The sequence below is a fragment of the Haematobia irritans genome, chromosome 2 (assembly GCF_050003625.1).
Source record: "Haematobia irritans isolate KBUSLIRL chromosome 2, ASM5000362v1, whole genome shotgun sequence".
Lineage (NCBI taxonomy): Eukaryota > Metazoa > Arthropoda > Insecta > Diptera > Muscidae > Haematobia > Haematobia irritans.
Window position 1 is genome coordinate 162,009,201 of NC_134398.1, and position 26,804 is coordinate 162,036,004.

A 26,804-nucleotide genomic window follows, 5' to 3' on the forward strand; every position below is an offset into this window, starting at 1 on the left:
CCACGTACCAAATTTCAACGGAATCGGATGAAATTTTGCTTCTTGGCTCCGCAAGCCAAATCTGGTGATCGGTTTATATGGGGGCTATATATAATTATGGACCGATGTGGACCAATTTTTGCATGGTTGTTAGAGACAATATACTAACACCATGTACCAAATTTCAACCGGATCGGACGAAATTTTCTTCTCTTAGAGGCTCCGCAAGCCAAATCTGGGGATCGGTTTATATGGGGGCTATATAATTATGGACCGATGTGGACCAATTTTTGCATGGTTGTTAGAGACCATATACCAACACCATGTACCAAATTTCAGCCAGATTGGATGAAATATGCTTCTCTTAGAAGCTCCGCAGGCCAAATACGGGGCTATACGTAAAAGCGAACCGATATGGCCCATTTGCAATACCATCTGACCTACATCAATACCAACTACTTATGTCAAGTTTCATGGCGATAGCGTGTTTCGTTCGCAAGTTAGCGTGATTTCAACAGACAGATAGACAGAGCTAAATCGACTCCGAACTTCTCCGCGACCAAAAATATTTATACTTTATGGGGTCTGACAGCGATATTTCGATTCGTTGCAAGCAGAATGAAAAAGTTGGTATACCCTACATACTATGGTGGTGGGTATAACAAAGACTTCCAAAAGAAACTTCGTGTTTACCTCTATGATATTTAAAACTCTATATGGTTAATACCATTTCTTCGAGATTGCCTACATGGATAAAAAAAACATTCTCCGGTTTTATATTCGCTTGATAAAATTTTCACTTAATTTCAAGTTAACATTTGATTCAATTGCTTGACATAAAAATAAATACAAATGGATAAAATCAACTAACTTGAACCTTTCTTGTTGTCCATGTTTATTTTTACTTGATTTCTTTTGATTATTTTACTTAACACTTCAACAGTTTTTCTCTTTTGCCTTTTCGTCCTTCGTCCACATAGTCGTCCTTTGGCATTTCTCGTGGCATTAGGTCCTTCAGTTTTGATTTGAACTCTGACATGTTTACATAGTTTGATCTATGATAAGCAATAAAAATGTCAGAATTCTTGAATAGGCTTTCAACCAACTGTAACAATATGTGGGAGTTCAAACGAACTTGGAGCAGTTGGTGGTTCAGCTGCCGTTATATTTGTTTTTTATGAGGCAACATAACTTCATGCCATTTTTTTTTTTTTTTTTGTGAACAAATTTATTAAGTGTTTGTATTGTGAGGACAATGAAATGACATGTCAAGGATCAGCTTTTTTATGACCGCCATCACAGGAATGGGGGTATAATCAGTTTGATATTCCGTTTATAAGATATTGAAATATCGATTTCTGACCATGTGGATATTTATATGTTCGTGATCATGGCGAAATACTGAGATGAACTAATGTCGCCTGTCTGTCTGGATGTCCCCTACAGGACATTTATGAAAGTTGCCACTGATGGACTTATCATCCCTATTATCATGTAGCCCACATATTCGTTGCTTATGTTCATTTCAATAAATAGTAATTGCTTAAAAATTTTTGAACTAAGTTACCCACAAAATATTTTGTAGCATGAGTTTCTCATATCACCAATGCTGTCAAAGACACCTTTAGCAACCATCTTCCAAGTGACAGCTGGACACGTACGAAGAACATATTGATGGCACCTGCAGAGGAGCACATCGGCTATAAGACAATGATGAGAAAACCATGGATAACTTATAAAAATGGAATTTTATTTGCATGTGATCGCAACAGTTACCAATTTTACTAAAACACGAAAATACTGGAGGGCACGTTAAACTGAATGAAATGTTAAAAAAGCTCTATGTGTGAATTTGAACACTTTCAGAAGCACGAAGTCCGTAAGAAGTCGTGATAAAAAAACAAACAACTCTTCTTTAGAGCAGTACAACCAACATATTTGAAGTACATTGTTCGTCTTATATGTTCGTCTTATATGTATTCTGCATTGAAAATGTTGTGAGTAAAAGTAGTGCCTATGGTATGGACTAGAGTGATCAAAACCGGTCGGTGCAAACCGGTGGACCGGTTTTTCCTTTCACACCGATTGTCGGTTTTGTATAAAATCCCATTTTCAGTGGACCCATAGAACCGGTGTTTTTAATACCATAAAAACAGGGTTTCGGGTTTTTATTTTCAATGTAAACTGAAATAAGAAAACATCCTGAATGTATTTTCTGCGCTGTTCCAAATCGTTCCTTAATACTTCTAACATAGTATTCGTCCAAGATGTCAAATAAAATACGTTGGTTTTCTAAAGAAATCCCAGAGATATTTCAATGAAATATGAGCAAATCGTGCTTGTTCAATTAGGAGCGTATATTTTGGCAACAAATCTATGATATTTCTTGATAAATAATTGATACGTCATGATTAAAAATATCAATCATTTGTATTGTAGATCTACTCCTGATGAAGTAATTCTACGTAATTGCGAAATATTGAAGAATAAAGAAACCAACACATACAAAAAACCCATCTCAAGCTTGAATAATTATTTTCTATTTTAAAAATCCAACATTTTAATGTCTATCTACGGTATAGTTACCGCAACTACAGTCAAGGAATTTTATTTTACATTAAAACATTGAAATATTTTTCCTTCATTTACATTGAATTAAATGTTTTTGCTCCTTTTGGGAAAAACCGGGTGGACCGGTTATACCGGTTATTTAATTTTGAAAACACCGCCCTCCGGTTTTAAAAAATTGTACAGTTTATTAGAACTGAGAAAACCCGATTTTCAAAAAAAACCGAGTTTTTATCACTCTAGTATTTTTGCCGGGATAGAAATAAAATTTTGACAAAATTTTCAATAGAAATAAAATTTTGACAAAATTTTCTATAGAAATAAAATGTTGATAAAATTTTCTATAGAAATAAAATGTTCACAAAATTTTCAAAAAATTTTCTATAGAAATAAAATTTTTGGCAAAATTGTATATAGAAATAAAATTTTGATAAAATTTTCGATAGAAATAAAATTTTGATAAAATTTTCTATAGAAATAAAATTTTGACAAAATGTTTCTATAGAAATCAAATTTTGACAAAATTTTCTGTAGAAATAAAGTTTTCACAAAATTGTTCATAGAAGTAAAATCTTTACAAAATTTTCTAACGAAATCAAATGTTGACAAAATTGTCAATGAAATAAAAGGTTGACAAAAATTTCTATAAAAATATAATAACTTAGAAATTTTAATTTTATTCGATCTTTCTTTTATTCAATAGACAAAAAAACGATTTCAAGCTTGAATAATTATTTTCTATTGGAAATATAATAATAAAATTTTCTACGGATATAAAATTGTGACAAAATTTTCTATTAAAAACTAAAAATTTGACATATTCTATAGAAATACAATTTTAACAAAATTTTCTATAGAAATAAAATTTTAACAAAATTTTCAAAAAATTTTCTATAGAGATAATATTTTGACAAAATTGTGTATAGAAATAAAATTTTCACATAATTTTCTATAGAAATGACATTTTGACAAAATTTACGATAGAAATAAAATTTTGACAATTTTCTATAGAAATAAAATTTTGACAAAATTTTCTATAGAAATAAAATGTTTATAAAATTTTCTATAGAAATAAAATTTTAACAAAATTTTCGAAAAATTTTCTATAGAAATAAAATTTTAACAAAATTTTCGAAAAATTTTCTATAGAAATAAAATGTTGACAAAATTTTCTAAAGAAATAAAATGTTGACAAAATTTTCTATAGAAATAAAATGTTGACAAAATTTTCCATAGAAATAACATTTTTTAAAAATTTTCTAACGTAATAAAATGTTGACAAAATTTTTTAAAATTAAAAAAATGTTGACAAAATTTTCTATAGAAATAAAATTTTGACAAAATTTTCGATAGACATAAAATTTTGACAAAATTTTCTATAAAATTTTGACTAAATTTTCTGTCGAAATAAAATTTTGAATAATATAAAATATCCTATAAAAATTTATTTGACAAAATTTTCTATAAAAATAAAATTTAGAAAAAAAAAAAATTATAGAAATAAAATTTTGTCAAAATTTTCTATAATATAAAATTTTGACAAAATTTTTTATAAAATAAAATTTTCATAAAATTTTTACAGAAATAAAATTTTCATAAAATTTTTACAGAAATAAAATTTTGCCAAAATTTTCTATAGAAATAAAATTTTGCCAAAATTTTCTATAGAAATAAAATTTTGACAAAATTTTCTATAGACATAAAAGTTTGACAAAATTTTCTATAGGCATAAAATTTTGACAAAATTTTATATAGAAATAAAATTTTGACAAAATTTTCTGTAGACATAAAATTTTCAAAAAATTTTATATAGAAATAAAATTTTGACAAAATTTTCTATAGAAATAATAGTTTCAAAAAATTTTCTGTCGAAATAAAATTTTGAATAAAATAAAATATTCTATACAAAATTTCTAGACAAAATTTTCTATAAAAATAAAATTTTGCAAAATTTTTAATAGAAATAAAATTTTGATAAAATTTTCTGTAGAAAAAAAATTTGACAACATTTTCTGTATAAGTAAAATTTTGACAAAATTTTATAACAAATAACATTTTTACAACATTTTCTATAGAATTATATTGTCAGATAAATATATGTTGTCGTCATGTAAACCGACCCCCCAAATTTGACGTCTGGAGCCTCATGGAGAAACCAATTTCGTCGGATCTGACTCTCTAATTGCCTTGCGAAAATTGGTTCATATCTGTTTATAATTATTTGTAGACTCCTCTATAGTAGAAATGAATTGGCTTATATATTTAGGTACTTATGCTATGTTATCACTGACTCGTTTTCCTCATTCGTTTTTCCAAAACATTTCACCGTTCACACCTAATTGAGATGGAAATTAGAAATTCACATTTACTTGAAATTCATATATATGCAACGTATGTTCAAATAATTACCGCGAGCCCAAAGGGAAAAATATATTTAAGTTATTTTCACATGTCCATATTCTTCAAAGTCTTTGTTTATTCCTTTTTTCTATGAAATTTATTTCAATATTTTGACATATATTTTGAAAAGGGTATGTTCTTCGGGGTATATTCCAAATTAGATAGGTTCACATTCTAAAATTGTGTTTTGGACTTGATTTTTTATATGGGGAAAACTACTCGTTTTGAAATGCTTATAAAAGGAAAACATTTCAAACCGAAAAACATGCTTGGTGAGAACGCCGTATTAGTGTGCCTTTTATTGTTTTAACACAGACACGATGTGGAGTAACTTCTAATTTAGTAGAAAATTTTAAGAACGGTTAGCATATCATGACATCTTTAGTGGAATTTTGTGTTTGTTACAAACCATGATGGAGGGCACATAAGATTCGCCTCGATCCAGCGTTGCCAATTTAGCTTTTTTCCCGCTAGATTTGGCTTTTTTTGAAGACGTTTAGCGGGAAAAAAATGCATTTAGCTTTTTTTCTGGCTTTTTTTCATGACCCTTTTAGCTATTTTTGGCTTTTTATACCCTTCACCACTACTGTGGTACAGGGTATAATAAGTTTGTGCATTTGTATGTAACGCCAAGAAGGAGTAATCACAGACCAACCTTTTAGTATACGGATCGGCTTAGAATTAAATTCTGAGTCGATTTAGCGATGTCCGTCTGTCTGTCTGTCCGTCTGTCTGTCTGTCTGTCTGTCTGTTGATGTATTTTTGTGTGCAAAGTACAGCTCGCAGTTTTAGTCCGATTGTCCTAAAATTTGGTATAGGGTCCTGTTTCGGCTCAAAGACGATCCCTATTGATTTTGGAAAAAATCGGTTCAGATTTAGATATAGCTGCCATATATATTTTTCACCGATCTGGTCATAATTGGCGTGTATATCAACCGATCTTCCTCAAATTCCGTACATCCGAATATTTTATGAGTCTCGAAAAACTTGCAAAATATCAGCAAAATCGGTTCAGATTTAGATATAGCTCCCATATATAGCTTTCGCCCGATTTACACTCATATGACCACAGAGGCCAATTTTTAACTCCGATTTAGTTGAAATTTTGCATAGGGAGTAGAATTAGCATTGTAGCTATGCGTGCCAAATTTGGTTGAAATCGGTTCAGATTTAGATATATCTCCCATATATACCTTTCGCCCGATTTACACTCATATGACCACAGAGGCCAATTTTTAACTCCGATTTAGTTGAAATTTTGCACAGGGAGTAGAATTAGCATTGTTACTATGCGTGCCAAATTTGGTTGAAATCGGTTCAGATTTGGATATATCTCCCATATATAGCTTTCGCCCGATTTACACTCATATGACCACAGAGGCCAATTTTTAACTCCGATTTAGTTGAAATTTTGCACAGGGAGTAGAATTAGCATTGTAGCTATGCGTGCCAAATTTGGTTGAAATCGGTTCAGATTTAGATATATCTCCCATATATAGCTTTCGCCCGATTTACACTCATATGTCCACAGAGGCCAATTTTTAACTCCGATTTAGTTGAAATTTTGTACAGGGAGTAGAATTAGCATTGTTGCTATGCGTGCCAAATTTGGTTGAAATCGGTTCAGATTTAGATATAGCTTCCATATATATGTTTTTCTGATTTCGACAAAAATGGTCAAAATACCAACATTTTCCTTGTAAAATCGCCACTGCTTAGTCGAAAGGTTTTAAAAATGACTCTAATTTTCCTAAACTTCTAATACATATATATCGAGCGATAAATCATAAATAAACTTTTTTGAAGTTTCCTTAAAATTGCTTCAGATTTAAACGTTTCCCATATTTTTTTACTAACATTGTGTTCCACCCTAGTGCATTAGCCGACTTAAATTTTGAGTCTATAGATTTTGTAGAAGTCTATCAAATTCTTCCAGATCGAGTGATATTTAAATGTATGTATTTGGGACAAACCTTTATATATAGCCCCCAACACATTTGACGGATGTGATATGGTATCGAAAATTTAGATCTACAAAGTGGTGCAGGGTATAATATAGTCGGCCCCGCCCGACTTTAGACTTTCCTTACTGGTTTTATTTTCGACATGTTCCTATTGAAATATGGATAAAACTTCGTTTTTATCTAAGCCTTGCTGCCAGAATAAGGGTTTTCACATGTTTCAAATCTCAATTGAAACATTAATAATTATTTCAGCCATTATTCGGGCATTTTTGTAGCAAATACACCTTATTGTAAAGTTCTTGCCTCGTATTCATAAAAGTTATCGTAAACTTTAAATCTACTATTACCATGCAAATTCCTTATATAAACTGTCAGTAAATTATTAGGAATATTAGCATTTGACTCGTTTATCCTTTTTATGTTATTTTAATATTCTAAAGTTATTATGATATTACTAAATTAAAATAGTAGACATGAATTGCTTTGTACACTGAAAAAATATTGTCGTGAGGCCAAAGATTTCATGCCCTTAAAATACGAACGCGAATTTTGGTTATAATAGCATTTGTGAATTTGTCTTATATAAACTGTTTTCCTTGTCCAAAAGCCGATAAAGTCGTTTTGTCCTTATAGTTAAGTGATTCAACTTAAAAATGGGTATCTTTTCATGAAAGAAGGCTAGGGTCAATTCTAAAAAATTCTTTAAATTAATAGTCTTTAAATTTGTGGAGTTTTTGTATCTTGACCACAAACCAAAATAACGTTCAAAAATAGAAGAGGTTTTTAAACATTTTATTTTAAAAACGTATACATAAAATAATTTCTACTTAAAGTCGAGTCTAACACCAAAAAATGCAATAAAAAATTCAAATCTGCTATTTATTAATGGGATGGATTTACATTTACGAAAATTGGACAACAATAGGTTTGGGAAATTTTCGAATAAAAGTTATTCATTATAAACTTGCAAGACAGTTAGAATGGGTTTTATTCTCTTGGGTAAAATTAGGAGAAGTGTACACGTTTGCGAACTTATCATTAATTCAGTTAAAACGAAATATATAGATATTTTCTAATGCAGTTCTATGTGACATGATTAACCAGCTGACAATTGCAAGTTCACTGGGAAAAATGTTTTTACAAGGAAATATAAACGAAGGACTTCCAGTAAAAATTTGTGATAGCAATCAAAATGTATCGAGTACGCCAACAGAGCTAATATGACTTATATTTTCTTACACAGAAATGGAATTAAGTTGAATACAATTAAAATAATATGCATTTTAAGTAAAATAAAGCATTTAAGTTTGTTAAATTTCAACCAAAAATGTGACTTTTGATACAAAAAAATTTAGCTTTTTTTCTAGCTATTTTTTAATTTTTTTTTGGTTTTTTTTGGCAAGTTTTTTGGACAAATCTAGCGGTTTTTGGTGAAACAATTCTGGCAACGCTGCCTCGATCAAACTTACGGCTATTTACTTGTTTCAATATAATTCGATTTATTCTCCTTTCTAGCAATTTATTTTACTTTTTTTCTGTGAATACAAAGTTTAATTTGAGCTCAAGGCAAAATCATTCCAGCAATTCATGATCATAGTTTAATAATAATTTAGCTTTAGTAATGAAATCAATCCTCTTCATCAGAATATTTATCCTGTAACCATGTATCGCAAATTCGAATATAACATAAGCTTGGTAACAGAGTCGTGTGTGGTGTTTGTTTTTTTGGAGACTATACAGATGGGTTCTCGTCTATGTGCAATACATTACAAAAATCAGGCTGAGGCCTGATTTTTGTAAAATTATTGGTCGCAATACCAATATCACAATATTATGAAGACCCCTTTGTTCATTTTACTACGCCCTTATATGACGAAATGTTTCTCCACTTCACATCCATCTTCAATAAAAGTGAAGCATATCGAATCGAGAAAAATATAGCTACATGTTAACGAAAAATTAAATTAAAATTCAATCTTGTGTGTAATTATTACTTTCAGCATAGTTCAACTGAGATTTATGGGAATTTCATTAGGAAAGTCAGAAGAGAAGAAATGAAAAAAAAAACAAGAAACCTGCAGAAACTCATCCATACACTGAAAAAAATATTGTCGTGAGGTCAAAGATTTCATGTCTTTAAAATACGAATGCAAATTTTGCTTAGCATAGAAGACGCATTTCTCTAATACAAAGTTTTTTTCCTTGTCCAAAAGTCGATAAACTTTGCAATGAAGTCGTAGTGTCCTTACAATTAAGTGATTTCACTTAAAAATGGGTATCATAATATGAAAGAAAACATGTTTGGGCTAAGGTCAACTTGACTTTAATAATTTAGAAAAATTCTTTAATTTTAATGAAATTGTCTTTAAATTTGTTGTCATTTTGCATCTTGACCACAAAGCAAGAAATCGTTCAAATATAGGACATGTTTTTCAAAACTTTATTTTAAAGACGTTTTTTATTTGAAACATAGCATAATTTTTACTGGAAGTCGAGTGTTAATTTGGAAAATAAATTTGTCGTTAATTCGTTTTTAAAGGGACTACATATGCTATGTAGAAAAAAACCTGAAAAAGTGAAAAATTAAAATTTGCTTCCTAGAAGCAAGTACACACAACCCAAATTTAAAAGAGAATTGTGTCTTAAAAGTATCCTTACTTGTATTCTCCGCTTCTTTGGCTCGGAATCAATACCAAAATTTTTAAAGTAAAGACAAAACCTTTGGAACCGGGCATGCTTTTTTTTCAGTGTAAGGACTATTTTTTGTTTTAACTTCCTCACACTGAGTCAACAAGCACATCCACCTACATGCACCTTCCACCACCATCGTGGTATGAAAATACCTGGATTTCCTAAATCTAGCACAGGATATGCTTACTATTGTGAAAGTGTAGGGAAAGAATATAAACTTTCCCAAAAAATATGCTGTCTTTTCTATGTTTCATCGTTAAAAGTACCATACACGTAGTTTAAAAAGAAGATTAAAAGAAACCCCAAAATGCTAAGCATATTTCGAAAAGGTAAATGGTCTTAGTAAAATGAGTGATTGAAATATCGTCTTTTAGCTCTCTAATTAAAAGACACACAATATTTGAAAATGACTCGAATTCAAACCCATTCGAATTTATGGAAATAGAGCTTCATTTATTTAAAAAATACTCGTCATTGGATAAGCAATAATTACACCCTGCGCCACACTGTCGAACAGGGTATTATAAGTTAGTGCATATGTTGGCAACACCCAGAAGGAGACGAGATAGACACATGGTGCCTTTGGCAAAAATGCTCAGGGTGGGCTCCTGAGTCGATATAGCCATGTCCGTCTATCCGTGAACACATTTTGTAATCAAAGTCTAGGTCGCAGTTTTAGTCAAATCGATTTAAAATGTGGCACAATTATGTGTTTTGGCTCAGAATAGAACCCTATTGATTTTGGAAGAAATCGGTTCAGATTTAGATATAGCTCCCATATATATCTTTCGCCCGATATGGACATGTATGGCCCCAGAAGCCAGAGTTTTATCTTAATTTGCTTAAAATTTTGCACAAGAAAAACAATTAGTACTATAGTCAAGTGTGCCATATTTTATTGAAATCGGTTCAGATTTAGATATAGCTCCGATATATATCTTTCGCCCGATATGGACTAATACGGTCCCAAAAGCCAGAGTTTTACCCCAATTTGGTTGAAATTTTGTACTAGGAGTACAATTAGTAGTGTAGTCAAGTGTGCCAAATTTTATTGAAACCGGTTCAGATTTAGATATATCTCCCATATATATCGTTCGCCCGATATGGACTAATACGGTCCCAGAAGCCAGAGTTTTACCCCAATTTGGTTGAAATTTTGCACTAGGAGTACAATTAGTAGTGTAGACAAGTGTGCCAAATTTTATTGAAATCGGTTCAGATTTAGATATATCTCCCATATATAGCTTTCGCCCGATTTACACTCGTATGACCACAGAGGTCAATTTTTAACTCCGATTTAGTTAAAATTTTGCACAGGGAGTAGAATTAGCATTGTTGCAATGCGTGCCAAATTTGGTTGAAATCGGTTCAGATTTAGATATAGCTCCCATATATATGTTTTTCTGATTTCGAAAAAAATTGTCAAATACATATGTATGGAGCGATAAATCATAAATAAACTTTTGCGAAGTTTCCTTAAAATTGCTTAAGATTTAAATGTTTCCCATATTTTGTTACTAACATTGTGTTCCACCCTAGTGCATTAGGTGACTTAAATTTTGAGTCTATAGATTTTGTAGAAGTCTATCAAATCCTGTCCATATCGAGTGATATTTAAATGTATGTATTTGGGACAAACATTTATAAATAGCCCACAACATATTTGACGGATGTGATATGGTATCGAAAATTTAGATCTACAAAGTGGTGCAGGATATAATATAGTCGGCCCCGCCCGACTTTAGACTTTCCTTACTTGTTTTTTTTTTTTTTTTTGTCATTTGTTTCAGAATCCATCATGCACTTTTTGCTCCACTTTATCAACTAAAGTAGATCATCGTGCAAGCACATTGAGATACATGACTAAAATAGCCCTAGGTGATAAAAACTTTGTTGCATATCAAATGAGAAAACTTCTAATGGCGAATGTGTAACCAGACTCACAACATGTCAAAGCAAGCACACCAGAGTAGCATCAGACATCATCAGGGGAATCTAAAAACTTGGAAATATTTTCGATAAAAGTAAGTACCGGTAAGGTATTGCAATAACATGATGCACGGACAAGATGTCTGTTGGTCTGTTGGTAGCTAGAACAAGAAAGATAGATGTCCATATTCCTTTCCTTTCGTTGCTTCACTATAAGTCTTAATAATTTTTGGAGAAAAATGTTAAAGCATTGGTTATGGTCTGGCCTGAGAAAACTTTAAGTCTCTTTTGGGTATTTTCTGTAATTCAGAGCGAAAATCTATTGTCTTCAAGAGGGCAATAACAAATGATGGCAACGAATGAATTGAAATGAAATGTCGGAAAAAATGTTATTATGTTGTTAATTATAATGTCATAATCATGTGTTGTAGCTGTAGCTGTAGCTGTTGGTGGTACCCATCCCCTTGGTACATGATTGGCTACTGCCCTCTACTGGTGTTGTTGTTTTGGAGATTATGGCCCTGAAACATGCTATAATGAACTGAACGCGTATCCATATGTGGGTTTTCGCAAGCACATGTGGTGTGATACTATCAAAATTGGGAAAAATTTCAAAATGGGGGAAAACACGTAGCCATTGAAAATAATCTTTTAACAAATATATGAGCATACAGTGTGGCTGATATATATTCATCAAATTCCGTCAGGAACATACACGCAAAAATTACTTGGAAAGCAGAATCCTCACTTCATTTCTTCTGCTCAATCGTCACCAAAATCTCCTAATAACAACCTGTTGGGTTTTTGTGCTTGAGCCATTTTGGAAAGTTGGGTTGATACTATGTTAACAAATATCAAAATGTCAATCTTCACCAGGAAATACCTCTAATAATATCTGTGCCGAATATGATGAGAATCGGTCTCTGACCGTAAATAGGTTTTCAGAAAATGGTTTGCATCGGTCAATGTTTTGGTATAGCTCCCATATAGACCGATCGCCCGATTTTACTTCTTGAGCTTGTAGAAACCGTAATTTTTATCCCGATTTAGGTTAGGTTAGGTGTCAGCCCGATGTGTCAGGCTCACTTAGACTATTCAGTCCATTGTGATACCACATTGGTGAACTTCTCTCTTATCACTGAGTGCTGGCCAATTCCATGTTAAGCTCAATGACAAGGGACCTACTTTTTATAGCCGAGTCCGATCGGCGTTCCACATTGCATTGAAACCACTTAGAGAAGCTTTTATCCCGATTTAACTGCTTAGGCTTTTCTTAGCCGTAGTTTTTATTCGTTTTGCCTGAAATTGTAACGGATTTAGTTTTTTATCGCTCCATTTGGTAAGGCCTCCATCTAGACGGATTTCACTTCTTGAGGGTATAGAAGGCGCGCTTATCATGAAAGTTGCTTGGAACTGATAGTAAAATTCCAAGATTTTACTTCTTCTAATCATTTGAATAATGGTGGTAAAAATCTAAAGATTTTAGATTTTAAACCAAGGCGTTATTTAATCATTTTTATATATTATGAAGTAACCCGCTACGACGAAGAGTTTTCAAAGGTAACTGTTATATTTGGTTCAGGGTGGTAGGTATTTAAGATTCAGCCAGGGAATTCCCGCACTTAATTCCCGGGAAAGCGGGAGCGAAAAAAAATAGTGAATTCCCGGGAAAAAAAACCCTAGATTCCACCCACATCCGAGAAGACCAACCAGAAGGAATAGCTTCTGAACAGATTCAAGCATATTCTTTAAAATGGTATGATAGGGGTTCCAAACTACGGAACCGTATTCCAGGTTTGGTCTTACTAATGACATGTATAAAGTTTTCGTGACTTCGGAAGCCAAGGGCAGTGTAAGCTATACTAAGTACACGCTCACAAAAAATCGCTTCTGTAACATATACTCCCAAACATATTTTGCTTCAAGCATATATATTTTTGGGTATTGCCCAAACATTTATATGTTTGATATCTTCCAATATATAATATGTTTGAAAGCATATTGGTCTAAACAATATATGTTTGGGTAGTTCAAGTTCCAAACATTTTGTATTTTTGCATCCAAATTCAATAATGTTGTCTTCCAAAAAACAATATGTTATTATGTGAACATATAATATGTTTGGAAGCATTTTGCAGCCAAAAATATTTTATGCTTAAAAAAATTCTCCCAAACAATATTGTGCTCAAAATTTTATTTATTTATTTATATATTTACAATCATAATGAATTATGAAAATAAACAGGTAATATAGGTGCTAACAACATAGGTTTTCGACCTAAATGCTCAAAATTTTGGTACTGCCCAATTGTATATTCCCCCACATCTTTCTCACTTCCACAAGATTTTTTAGTTCTTAGCACCTTTTTCTGTAATACAAACATTGTAGAAGAAATTATTCAATTGTATGATTTTTTTTATTTCAATTTTACCTTTTGCCGGACGGGGATTCGAACAGCGGACCACACAGTTTGTAAGGATCAAAGAAGTAGCTGATCAATTGCCCAAGGAAAAATAAAATGTTAATTTTGTAATAACAAGCAACAACCACCAACTTAATTCAATATCGCTCCCTGTTAAATAGCGCTCCAAGCTACTAAACACATATATGTTTATAGGCTATTTCTAAATTAATATATGTTTGCATCCAAGCATATTATATTTACAAACATTTTATGTCCCAAACATAATATGTTCTAACATATTAACATATATGTCCCAAACATGTTATGCTAGTTTATGAACATTATATGCTTGCACTCAAAAATATTGTGTTTAAAAATTTGTGTTCCAAACATATAATGTTTATAGCCAAACATATGAAAAACAGTCTTTTTCATCCGTGTACAATTAGAATGTGCTTACGAATGTGCGGACGTTGACCCATGAGTAAACCTAGATCTTTATAGAAATCTGCAGCTTCTATTTCCTTAAAAAAAAAGTATATACGGCCGTAGGTTCGGCCAGGCCGAAGTTTATGTACCCTCCACCATGGATTGCGTAGAAACTTCTATTGAAGACTGTCATCCACAATCGAATTACTTGTCAGTATTACTCGCACAAAAGTTACTTGCCAAGAGAGCAGCATTTTCCATCCTTCCACAATTAGAATGTGCTTACGAATGTGCGGACGTTGACCCATGAGTAAACCTAGATCTTTATAGAAATCTGCAGCTTCTATTTCCTTAAAAAAAAAGTATATACGGCCGTAGGTTCGGCCAGGCCGAAGTTTATGTACACTCCACCATGGATTGCGTAGAAACTTCTATTGAAGACTGTCATCCACAATCGAATTACTTTGGTTGCGGTAACACTTGCCGATGGCAAGATATCTTAAAACTTCCTAACACCATCTTCTAAATTACAAGGTAGTCCATACGTAGTATATATTAAACTAAAAAAGGCCGATTAAATACGTATATAATTATGTTTAAAGTTTCTATAGAAATAAAATTTTGACAAAATAAAATTTTTACAACATTTTCTATCGAAGTAAAATTTGGAAAAAATTTTCTATAGAAATAAAATTTGGAAATCTGGGAATCGATTTATTCGGGGGCTATATATAATTAAGGACCGATATGGACCAATTTTTGCATGGTCATTAGAGAACATATACCAACACCATGTACCAAATTTCAGCCGGATCAGATGAAATTTTCGTTTCTTAGAGGCTCCGCAAGCCAAATCGGGCGATCGGTTTATATGGGGGCTATATATAATTATGGACCGATGTGGACCAATTTTTGCACGGTCATTAGAGAACATATACCAATATCATGTACCAAATTTCAGCCGTATCGGATGAATTTTGCTCCTTCAAGAGGCTCCGGAGGACAAATCTGGGGATCGATTTATATGGGGGCTATATATAATTATGGACCGATGTCAACCAATTTTTGCATGGTTGTTAGAGACCATATACTAACACCACGTACCAAATCTCAACCGGATCGGATGAATTTTGCTCCTCTAAGAGGCTCCGGAGGTCAAATCTGGGGATCGGCTTATATGGGGGCTATATATAATTATGGACCGATATGGACCAATTTTGGCATGATTATTACACTACGTACCAAATTTCAATCGGATCGGATGACTTTTGTTCCTCTAAGAGGCACCGGAGGTCAAATCTGCGGATCGGTTTATATGTGGGCTATATATAATTATGGACTGATATGAACCAATTCCTGCATGGTTGGATGCCATATACTAACATCACGTACCAAATTTCAACCGAATCGGATGAATTTTCCTCTCCCAAGGGGCTCCGGAGGTCAAATCTGGGGATCGGTTTATATGGGGGCTATATATAATTATGGACCGATGTGGACCAATTTCTGCATGGTTGTTAGATACCATATACTCACACCATGTACCAAATTTCAGCCGGATCGGATGCAATTTGCTTCTCTTAGAGGCTCCGCAAGCCAAATCGGGGGATCGGTTTATATGGGGGCTATACGTAAAAGTGGACCGATATGGCCCATTTGCAATACCATCTGACCTACGTCAATAACAACTACTTGTGCCAAGTTTCAAGTCGATAGCTTGTTTCGTTCGGAAGTTAGCGTGGTTTCAACAGACGGACGGACAGACATGCTCAGATCGACTCAGAATTTCACCACGACCCAGAATATATATACATTACGGGGTCTTAGAGCAATATTTCGATGAGTTACAAACGGAATGACAAAGTTAATATACCCCCATCCTATGGTGGAGGGTATAAAAAAATAGTATTGAAAGGAGTTTCTCTTCTCTTCCATCAAATTAACATCACACCATGTATAAAAGTCGTCGAAGAAGATCAGCTTGAAGATAGCATTGTTTGTCTGAATCAGAAAATGATTGGAAAATGTTTACATCGTCAGCGACCATCATGATATTGGGGCACATAAAGGTCTCTAAATATTATTTTCCTTATTAATTTTTTAATATAGCCCCCACATAGACTGATTATAATACGTACTACGTTATGTATTTTCAAAGAAAATTGTTGTATGGGTTCCATAGTAGTGAATATTTAAGATTCGGTCAAGCCGAACTTTTAGACGTATCTACTTTTCTCTTAGTATATTTTATTCAATTGTTTGTATATATTTCAACAACAATACATAACAGAGAATCGTTATAATTTCGTTCTAACACATGTTCCCAAATACCATTGACATTCTTTGGATGTGTAATTATATTTTTCCGAGTTGTAGCCACGAACTTTACGTCGGTAACGGTCGGATTTATCATCAGTAGAACACATTATATAATCACTTTGGTAGAGGGCCACAAGATCATTGTTTAAAAATTCCACCGTCCAGATATTGTTTTGAGGGTCACCATTCAAATCCCAACCGGCCACAAGTTTCGAATCTTCCTTCATAAAGAATGGAATATTAGCGACTAGTCCCTGAAGTTGTACCAGCAAAACTCTTTCTCCATGAATTTCAGTTATTCCAAATCTCTTAGCCTTAACATGACCAGTTGTGTCTATAGATAAATTATCATACCAAGTCCAAATGTAACGACTTGATGAGTCCAGATTCCGAGCGTTCACTGCTGTATAAAGATATTCCGAATATTCGTTATTCATAAGACAAAAATGAGAATTGAAAAATAAATATTTCAAATTATTTGGTAATTTGGCAATGATATTATCGATGTGTTTTTTCACATTAAGGCTAATTGATCCATAATTTTTATCCTCCTGGCTTGTGTGCAACACAAGGGCAATCTCAAGATGATAATCCTTGTCGGTGAGTATTTGTTGGGAAATATAGAAAATTTCTATTTGAAGTTCTAACATAATCTCAAAAGTTTTCAATTCGTCATCGTTATAAAGGCTCTCCAATAAGACTACCAATTGAGAAGGCTTTTTGCAATATACCGCTTCCACTAGGGCATCATGTAAAATATCACTGGCCATCTTCCTTCCATATTCTTCCAATAAACTTTGTATTTCATTCTTAAGCTTGTCAGTATTACTCGCACAAAAGTTACTTGCCAAGAGAGCAGCATTTTCCATCCTTAGTTGTCTGGATAGTCTAAACTTAAGTTTCTCCAATACTTCAATTTCGTCATTGGTTTTGTTATACGTTTCCATGATTTTCTGGATTTCGTGAGTCACCTGATTTTCCAATCCATTTGTAAGGTCCACCAAAGCGATATCTTGACAAACTACTGCATTCCAGCTAAATGTAGCGAAAAAAAACCCACAGCCAATGCAGCCCTCTAATCATAACGAAAATTCAGATGATTACTGAGTGTCTTCAAGTTCTAGGATTTACTGATAGCCTGTAGCGAAAAAATTGACTATATATACAAGTGGAAAATTTACACCGAAATAGATGTAAGAGATAAGACCTACTACGAGATGCAAATGTTTTTCATAGTTCGCCCAGCTGAGATTATTTGGGATTTATAGAATCTATTTTTACTAGAGATTAAGATGAAAGGTGACCGATCAATAAATTAGTGACAAAGATCATACGAGATACGGAGCGATGACTATGTAGCAAGCACGCTTCTACTTTTTGATCCGTCTAATCAAAACAGGGAAGCTCGCCCGAATACCACCCTAGGGCATCAGCCGAGTTAGATTTAAATCGTTCAATATGATGATACCGGAAATACCAGAGACAAATATAAGCACTGTACAAGTTATCGAACACGCAGTGGAGAGGATTACTAAGGCCTTCAACATTTCACTGAAAGCTGCATGCCCTAATGGGAAGCCAAGTGGGAAAAATCGACCACCATGGTGGTCTACGGAGTTAGGTAATATGAGAAAATCGTGCAGGAAGCTCTTTAACAAAGCAAAGTCCACCAGAGCTCCTGTGCATTGGGACGCTTACCAGAAGAATCTGAGAGGATACAAGCGAGAACTGAGAAAGGCTCAGCATAACTCTTGGAATGATTACTGCAGCAGCATTGAGAATACGTCCGAGGCTTCCAGACTACGGAAGGTGCTAGCATCCACGAGCTCCGCTCCAGGTTTCATTAAAACATCGAAGGGCAATTGGACAACGTCCAGTGAGGAGACGCTGGAGGTACTATTGGACACACATTTTCCCGGAAATCAGACGGTTGAACCATGCACTGGCGGTGCCACAGTGGCTCAGCGGTCGTTTCCTATCGAGGAAATAGTATCAGAATCTAGAATAAAATGGGCGTTAAATAGCTTTGAATCATTCAAATCCCCCGGACCTGATGGAATTACTCCGGCGGAGTTACAGGCGGTGGCTGACAGAATTATTCCCTGGTTGTCGGCGATACATATAGGATGTATACACTTAGCATATATTCCACGAAAGTGGAGGGAATCAAAAGTCGTTTTCATACCTAAAGCGGGAAAAGCCTCTCACTCGAATGCGAAGGATTTCAGACCAATCAGCTTATCATCATTCCTACTTAAGACTCTGGAGAGGATGATAGATATTTATCTTAGAACTAGCGTCGATTCAAGTTTGCTCTCGAAACGACAACATGCATACTCGAAGGGCAGGTCTACTGATACCGCATTACATGAACTAGTCAGCTTTATTGAAAGCTCACTATCTGTCAAAGAATACACAATCGTGGCATTTTTAGACATCGAAGGGGCGTTCAATAACGTCCATCCGAGCTCGATATTAAAAGGACTGACAACTCTGAATGTTGATCCAGGTATACTAAGGCTGTTAGACGAACTTCTAAGTTCGCAGGTGCATTCAGCAAGACAGGATGCTGATGAGGGATGTGGTAATTCCGAAACAGCTGTACATCCAACCATCTTGCAGTCTATAGGGCTTTGCCCAAATAAATTTGACAAGCATACTTTTCCTCTGTTGGTTAAGCTACACTTGTAGTTTAGTCAATGTATGGCTTTAAGCTGAGATCAAAAAACAAAAAAACAACAATAACGATTGAAGAGAAGCCAACAATAACAAACAAAACGAAAAAATTTTATTTCTATAGAAAATTTTGTCAAAATTTTATTTCTATAGAAAATTTTGTGAAAATTTTATTTCTATAGAAAATTTTTGTCAAAATTTTATTTCTATAGAAAATTTTGTCAATCTGAATTATATACGCATTTATTCGGTCTGTTTTGATTTAATATATACCACATATGGACTTCCTTACAATTTAGAAGACGGTGTTAGGAGGTTTTAACCTACCTTGCCATCGGCGAGCGTTACCGCAACTCAAGTAATTCGATTGTGGATGTCAGTGTTTAGAAGAAGTTTCTACGCAATCCATGGTGGAGGGTTCATTAGCTTCGGCCTGGCCGAACTTACGGCCGTATATACTTGTTTTTGTCTACACTATCATATCCTCGAAAACATTTTTCATTCTTGTGATCCTTTCATAGGCTACTATTCTTGTTGCAAGTTTCAAAACTTTCCTCTATTCTTTTGTGAATCAGATATATTCAAACAACACATATTAAATTTCTATCTACAAAATTACCCACAAATAAACCGAAAAATGATATTTCTTCTAAATCAGGCAAAATACTATGTTTTTCACATTACAATCGTTTCCAAATAAATAGCCAATAGCATGAAAAAGTTTTCATCAATGGCAGATCATTCTCATTCCTTGCAAAATAATGGCAAACAAATAACATCAACCACATAAACTTTGGCAATGATATCAACTTTAATACTAAAAGTTTTACCTGTATCTTCTCCTACCACCATTATCATCATCATCGTCATAGGGGGAAAGAGCGACCGGTCAAAACCATAAATAAAGGCAATTGGCAACAAAACAAAAGTTCACAATTCTGCATCAACCCTGAATCGATGGAAAGGCATATAAATAAATAGCCAAAAGTTCAGATATGGCGAATCCTTGGAACCCTCCAAGGATGGTATTAAAAATTGTATCTTTCTTTCGATTATTTTAGGCTCTGGTCTATAAAGATATTTGGTGTAGATGCGAAATAAATTTGAATTTTAGACAAATTTAAAATTTATAAAATTATTTCAAGAAAGTAAATTGAAATGTTTTTTTTTGTTCCAGAATATAAATCTGATATTTACATATATGGACGATATATCAGATTCTGCAAGATTCTATAGAACCAGTTTAAATTGTTGAAAGATTTTAAAGCCCTAAAGTTTTTGGTATTGTTTCGAATCAAAGATGCAGACATTAATTTTAGTTCTTGAATGTGTTATATTAACAAACCTGTTCACCAACAAATATATTTTTTTTATCCAAATAATACTTTGCTTTGCTTTAAAGTAAACAAGTATATACGGCCGTTAGTTCGGCCAGGCAGAATCTTATATACCCTCCACCATGGAAAGCGTAGAAACTTCTACGAAAGGCTGTCATCCACAATCGAATTACTTGGGTTGTGGTATCTTAAAACTTCTTAACATCGTTTTCTAAATTGTGAGTTAGTCCATATGTGTTATGGGTGGTATATACAATTATGAACTTGATATGGACCAATTTTTGTGCGATTGGGTATCGATTTATCTGAGGGCTATATATAACTATAGACCGATATGGACCTAGTTAGGCATGGTTGTTAACGGCCATATACTAGCACAATGTACCAAGAGGCTCCAAAACCAAATCTCGGGATCGGTTTATATGGGGGCTATATATAATTATTCACTGGTAGAAAAATGTTTCGTACTATTAACGAACGGGCTTCGTTGATTATTTTTCGTTCATATTACGAAATTTTTCGTTATTAGAACGAAAGTGATCGTTAATACAACGAAATCAATCGTTAAAAGATGATTTTGTGTTTTTGTTTTTCGTTATATTAATGAAACACGTTTCGTTAATATTACGAATATTAACTTTGTGATTTTTTCACGAATTAGAATAAAAAAAAAATCCAAGATGAAATTATTAAAATCATTTGCACATAGAGAGTACTTTTTGGAAACTTCTAGCCCTTAAAACACTAGTTTTATATACTCCGAAACTGGAATTGAAAATTTCATTTATAAAACGAAAGCGATCGTTAATATAATGATATGGATCGTTAAAAAATAAATTTTAATTTGTTATATTTCGTCATATTAATGAAATATGTTCATTAATAATACGAATGGGATTTTGAGCATTTCTACCTCTCCTTACTCTCTCTCTCTCTCGCTAAAACGTGTCTCCATACCAGTGTTGCCAGTTTGGGGGTTTTCTCCCAAATTTAGGGGTTTTTTACACGTTTAGGGAGATTTTTAGGGGTAACATTTATTTGGGGGGATTTTTGGGGGTAAAAAATTAGGCGACCGGACATATCCCCCAACGGACATTTCGCCCAAAATGATTTTTGGGCGTTATGACCTCCAATGGGGCGGTCACATCGCCCAATTTTAGTTTGGGCTTTATGTCCTCCCTCATCGCGGTCATATGTCCCAAAAAAATAGGCGGTCAAAACGCCCAATATTTTATGGGGAAAATAATGTCGGAATACAAATCAAAAACTGTCCTAAATGAAGTAGTTTTGATCCCCAATTTTGGTTAACTAAATACGTACGGTATTTAATTCAAAATGTCGTAACTAGAAAGACAGTGCAGATCTCGTCGTTCCATTTTATCTTATGGGTACAAGAAATTACTAATATTTACGAAGGTTACAAACGACATGTCAGTATAACTGTGTTAATTTTTTAAATCAAGTTAATAAAACGAAAGATGCAAGAACTTGAGGACAAACTGAATGTGATGAATTTAACAAAAGATTCGCGTGTGTGAATTCTCGTCGTCCTCAAATACTAGCAACTTTCAGTTTATTATCTTGTTCTAAACATTAAAATTGGAAAGAGATGAAATGCAGCACGTCGATCATCTCATCTGCCTCCAAATCGCGCGCGCGAATCCTTTTTTAAATTCATCACATTTAGTTCATCCTCACATTCTTGCAACTTTCGTTTTATTATCTTGTTCTAAACATTAAAATTGGAAAGAGATGAGATGATCGATGTGCTGCGCGATTTTTTTCACGTACCCATCAGCAGCAAATCGATCATCTCATCTTGTTCCAATTTTCAGTTTAAAATACATAATTTTCAATTCAGCATTTGTCTGGTTTGTTCAAAAGAAAAAAATTATCAATTTCCGAATATTCATGTTTCAATATATAAATTCAAATGTCTTGGAGCTTTTACCGACCTATTTCACGAGCGAAATAGGTCTTCGTAGTGCCACTTTAGCCGCTTTTCCTTTTCAATCATACGCTGAGAAGAAAAATAGTCAAAAATTATGTTCCAGTCAAAACCAATTAAAACAAACGATGAAGCCAAGATATGCTAGTTTTACATCTTATCATATATAGCTTTTGAATGATTTAAAAAAAATATATTTTGTTATTTTAAACTATTGTTTATATTCAATTATATTCAAACGGTCATAACACCCACATTTTTTTATGGGGCTTATGACCGCGATGAGGGAGGACATAAAGCCCAAACTAAAATTGGGCGATGTGACCGCCCCAGTGGAGGTCATAACGCCCAAAAATCATTTTGGGCGAAAATGTCCGTTGGGGGATATGTCCGGTCGCCAAAAAATTATTTTAGAACTTATAAAGTGGAGCAATTATCAACAAAATTTAGAACAATTCTGGCATGAATTTTGAAAAAAATGAGGGGAGTCAACCCATGTTCTTAAATACAAGCAAGTATGTTACGCAATGACATTCTGTTTTAAACGCATCTGTTGAAGGGGCATTTTTAATATTTGATACAATTAAAAACAAATTAAGAAATGGTATTGTAACACTAAATTATTGGTCTCATAATTTCACGCCTACAATTTTGGCGAATAATGTATATATTTACTGAACTTTAATTTTTGTTTACTTTTTATTTCTATTATTTATATTTTATAAGCCGTTGTTTTAATTAATTTGATTTGAAAGATTTATACATTGAATTATATTGTTTTGTCTGCCCTTTATATTGATATACATTTTATTATTATACCCATAGAAAAATTACTCTCCTCAGGAACGAAATTTTAGACAAATAAACCCGAATTTGTGAATAGTGGTAGAATGACGTTATCTACTGATTTTTATTTACTTCAAAAGATATTTTGTTCTTCAGAAAAAAAAATCTTTCAATATATATATATATATATATTTGTGTTAAATTTAATTTGTAAAGTGTATCACTGCAGGATTTTTTAACGAAATTTGGGACACCATTTTGGCTTATTAACATTCTTAAATTTTTTGGGGGTTTTTGAAAAAAGTCTAGACCAATTTAGGGGTTTTTTTCTTAAGATTTGGGGGGAAGAATCAAAAATTACCTGGCAACACTGCTCCATACTCTCTCTAATACGTCTGTAGCGTCTATGTAATTTTTACATACACATGTAAGCATGGCAATAAGCATATATTTCGTTGTGAATAATAAACATAGATGGCGGGTGAGTTAAATTGGTGTTTTTGGATATTCGCAAGAAATTTAGTGTAAATTTTTAATCTTTAGTGAAAATGCCTCGGGGAAGTGAACTTTCAGAAGAAGGAGGCGGAACAATTACCGTAATGAACCTTGGTTGCAAAAACATTGGATAAATGGACACGGCGATACGATTATCATTTTTTTGTCTTAGAAATAAGAGGACTTTTTTCTTAAGTCAAATTCACAATATATGATTATTAAATTACCTAATTTATCAATAAACATTATTTCCTAGTGTATATAAATAATATCTCAAAGATCTTAACAAAAAATAATACACTACCAATGACTACACTCATGCAATAATTGATTGGGTTTCATTAATATAACATTTGTGTTCATTTATACAACGTTCACAATTCATTCATACAATGAAAAAACTGGGTTCATTCAATGAATGAGTTTCATTCATACAACGTATAAGCTGCATACATACAATGAATAAATTTCATTCATACAACGAATAATATTCGTTAATACAACAAAAAACCTACGTAATAGCAACGTAATTATTCGTTAATACTACGAAATGTATTCCATAAAGGGTTTCGTAAATATAACGTAAAATTACGTTGTTATAACGAAATGCTACGTTGGCTGACTTTTAATGAAGAATTTCGTTAATACAAGGTAGAAATTCATCGTATTAGCAAAACTTTTTCTACCAGTGTGGACTGATATGGACCACTTTTGGCATGGTTGTTAAATATCATATACTACCACCACGTACCAAATTTCAACTACATCGGATGAATTTTGCTTCTCCAAATGGCACTGGAGGTCAAATCTGGGGATCGGTTTATATGGGGGCTATATATAATTATGGACTGATATGAACCAATTCCTGCATGGTTGTTGGATACCATATACTACCACCACGTACCAAATTTCAACTAGATCGGATGAATTTTGCTTCTCCAAATGGCACCGGAGGTCAAATCTGGGGATCGGTTTATATGGGGATTATATATAATTATGGACTGATATGAACCAATTCCTGCATGGTTGTTGGATACCATATACTAACATCACGTACCAAATTTGAACTGACTCAGATGAATTTTGCTCTTCCAAGGGGCTCCGGAGGTTAAATCTGGGGATCGGTTTATATGGGGGCTATATATAATTATGGACCGATGTGGACCAATTTTTGCATGGTTGTTAAAGACCATACACTAACACCATGTACCAAATTTCAGCCGGATCGGATGAAATTTGCTTCTCTTAGAGGCTCCGCAAGCCAAATCGGGGGATCGGTTTATATGGGGGCTATATATAATTATTGACCGATGAGGACCAATTTTTGAATGGTTATTAGAGACCATATACTAACACCATGTACCAAGTTTCAGCCGGATCGGACGAAATTTGCTTCTCTTAGAGGCTCCGCAAGTCAAATCGGGGGATCGCTTTATATGGGGGCTATATATAATTATTGACCGATGTGGACCAATTTTTCATGGTTGTTAGAGACCATATACTAACACCATGTACCAAGTTTCAGCCGGATCGGATGAAATGTTCTTCTCTTACAGGCTCCGCAAGCCAAATCTGGGGATCGGTTTATATAGGGGCTATATGTAATTATGGACCGATGTGGACCAATTTTTGCATGGTTGTTAGAGACCATATACTAACACCATGCACCAAATTTCAGCCGGATTGGATGAAATTTGCTTCTTTTAGAGGCTCTGTAAGCCAAATCGGGGGATCGGTTTATATGGGGGCTATATATAGTTATGGACCGATGTGGACCAATTTTTGCATGGTTGTTAGAGACCATATACTAACACAATGCACCAAATTTCAGCCGGATTGGATGAAATTTGGTTCTCTTAGAGCGATCGCAAGCCAAATTTGGGGATCCGTATATATGGGGGCTACACGTAAAAGTGGACCGATATGGCCCATTTGCAATACCATCCGACCTACATCAATAACAACTACTTGTGCCAATTTTCAAGTCGATAGCTTGTTTCGTTCAGTAATTAGCGTGATTTCAACAGACGGACGGACGGACGGACATGCTCAGATCGACTCAGAATTTCACCACGACCCAGAATATATATACTTTATGGGGTCTTAGAGCAATATTTCGATGTGTTACAAATGGAATGACAAAGTTAATATACCCCCATCCTATGGTGGAGGGTATAAAAATCTTTCCTTGAATTAACAAAAAAAGAAAAAACTAAATCCAAAATGCAAAATTCTCAAAATAAATATCAGTCTATAATTAACGGGTACTTTTTTAAATAAAGATTCAATTCAATGATTATTTAGTTACATCATAAATGTTTTTCTTTACTTTAAGGTAAATCCGCCTAATTTCAAAGACATACGACTTTAAAGGAGAGGCACAAAGACTTTGAGTGGATGTGCTGGTAAGTAGCTCAAAAATGAAAATAACATTTTTTGACACGAGATGGGGCAATTTAGAGTAGAAGGTTGCGGCCACATATTAAATATAAATATGTTCTTTTTTCTCTGAAACTTTTGTTTGACCAAGGTAAATTGACTATGAAATCATCTTTAAATTCGTTAAATTTTGGTATCTTGACTATAAAGCAAAAAAGCGTTCAAGAATAGGACATGGTTTTCAAGACTTTTTATTTTAAAGAAAGTCGATTCTGAATTCGGAAATTAAAGTTGTCGTTAACACGTTTTTAAAGGATTGTGATAGCATATGAAGGAAAAAGCTGGAAAACGTCTAATTCAAAATTTGTTTCCTGGAATCAAGACGACAAAACACAAACTTACGAAAAATGTGTCGTAAAGGTGTCTTTACTTCAATTCTTTAATTCTTCAGCTCAGAATCAATACCAAAATCATTGGTGCAAAATCAAAATCTTTGGAA

The 26,804-nt window shown here is 33.5% G+C and overlaps 1 protein-coding gene across 1 annotated transcript; it reads right to left on the minus strand.

The window, feature by feature from the left end:
• Window positions 1–16,592: 16,592 nt before the first annotated feature.
• On the minus strand, window positions 16,593–17,819 carry LOC142226658 (uncharacterized). Its single transcript, XM_075296769.1, has one exon. It carries the CDS (start codon window positions 17,629–17,631, stop codon window positions 16,663–16,665), a length of 969 nt encoding a protein of 322 aa, XP_075152884.1. The 5' UTR covers window positions 17,632–17,819; the 3' UTR covers window positions 16,593–16,662.
• Window positions 17,820–26,804: the final 8,985 nt, after the last annotated feature.

Coding starts and splice junctions, on each gene's coding strand:
- LOC142226658 (XM_075296769.1), bottom strand. CDS start 17,631: ATGGAAACGTATAACAAAACCAATGACGAAATTGAAGTATTGGAGAAA.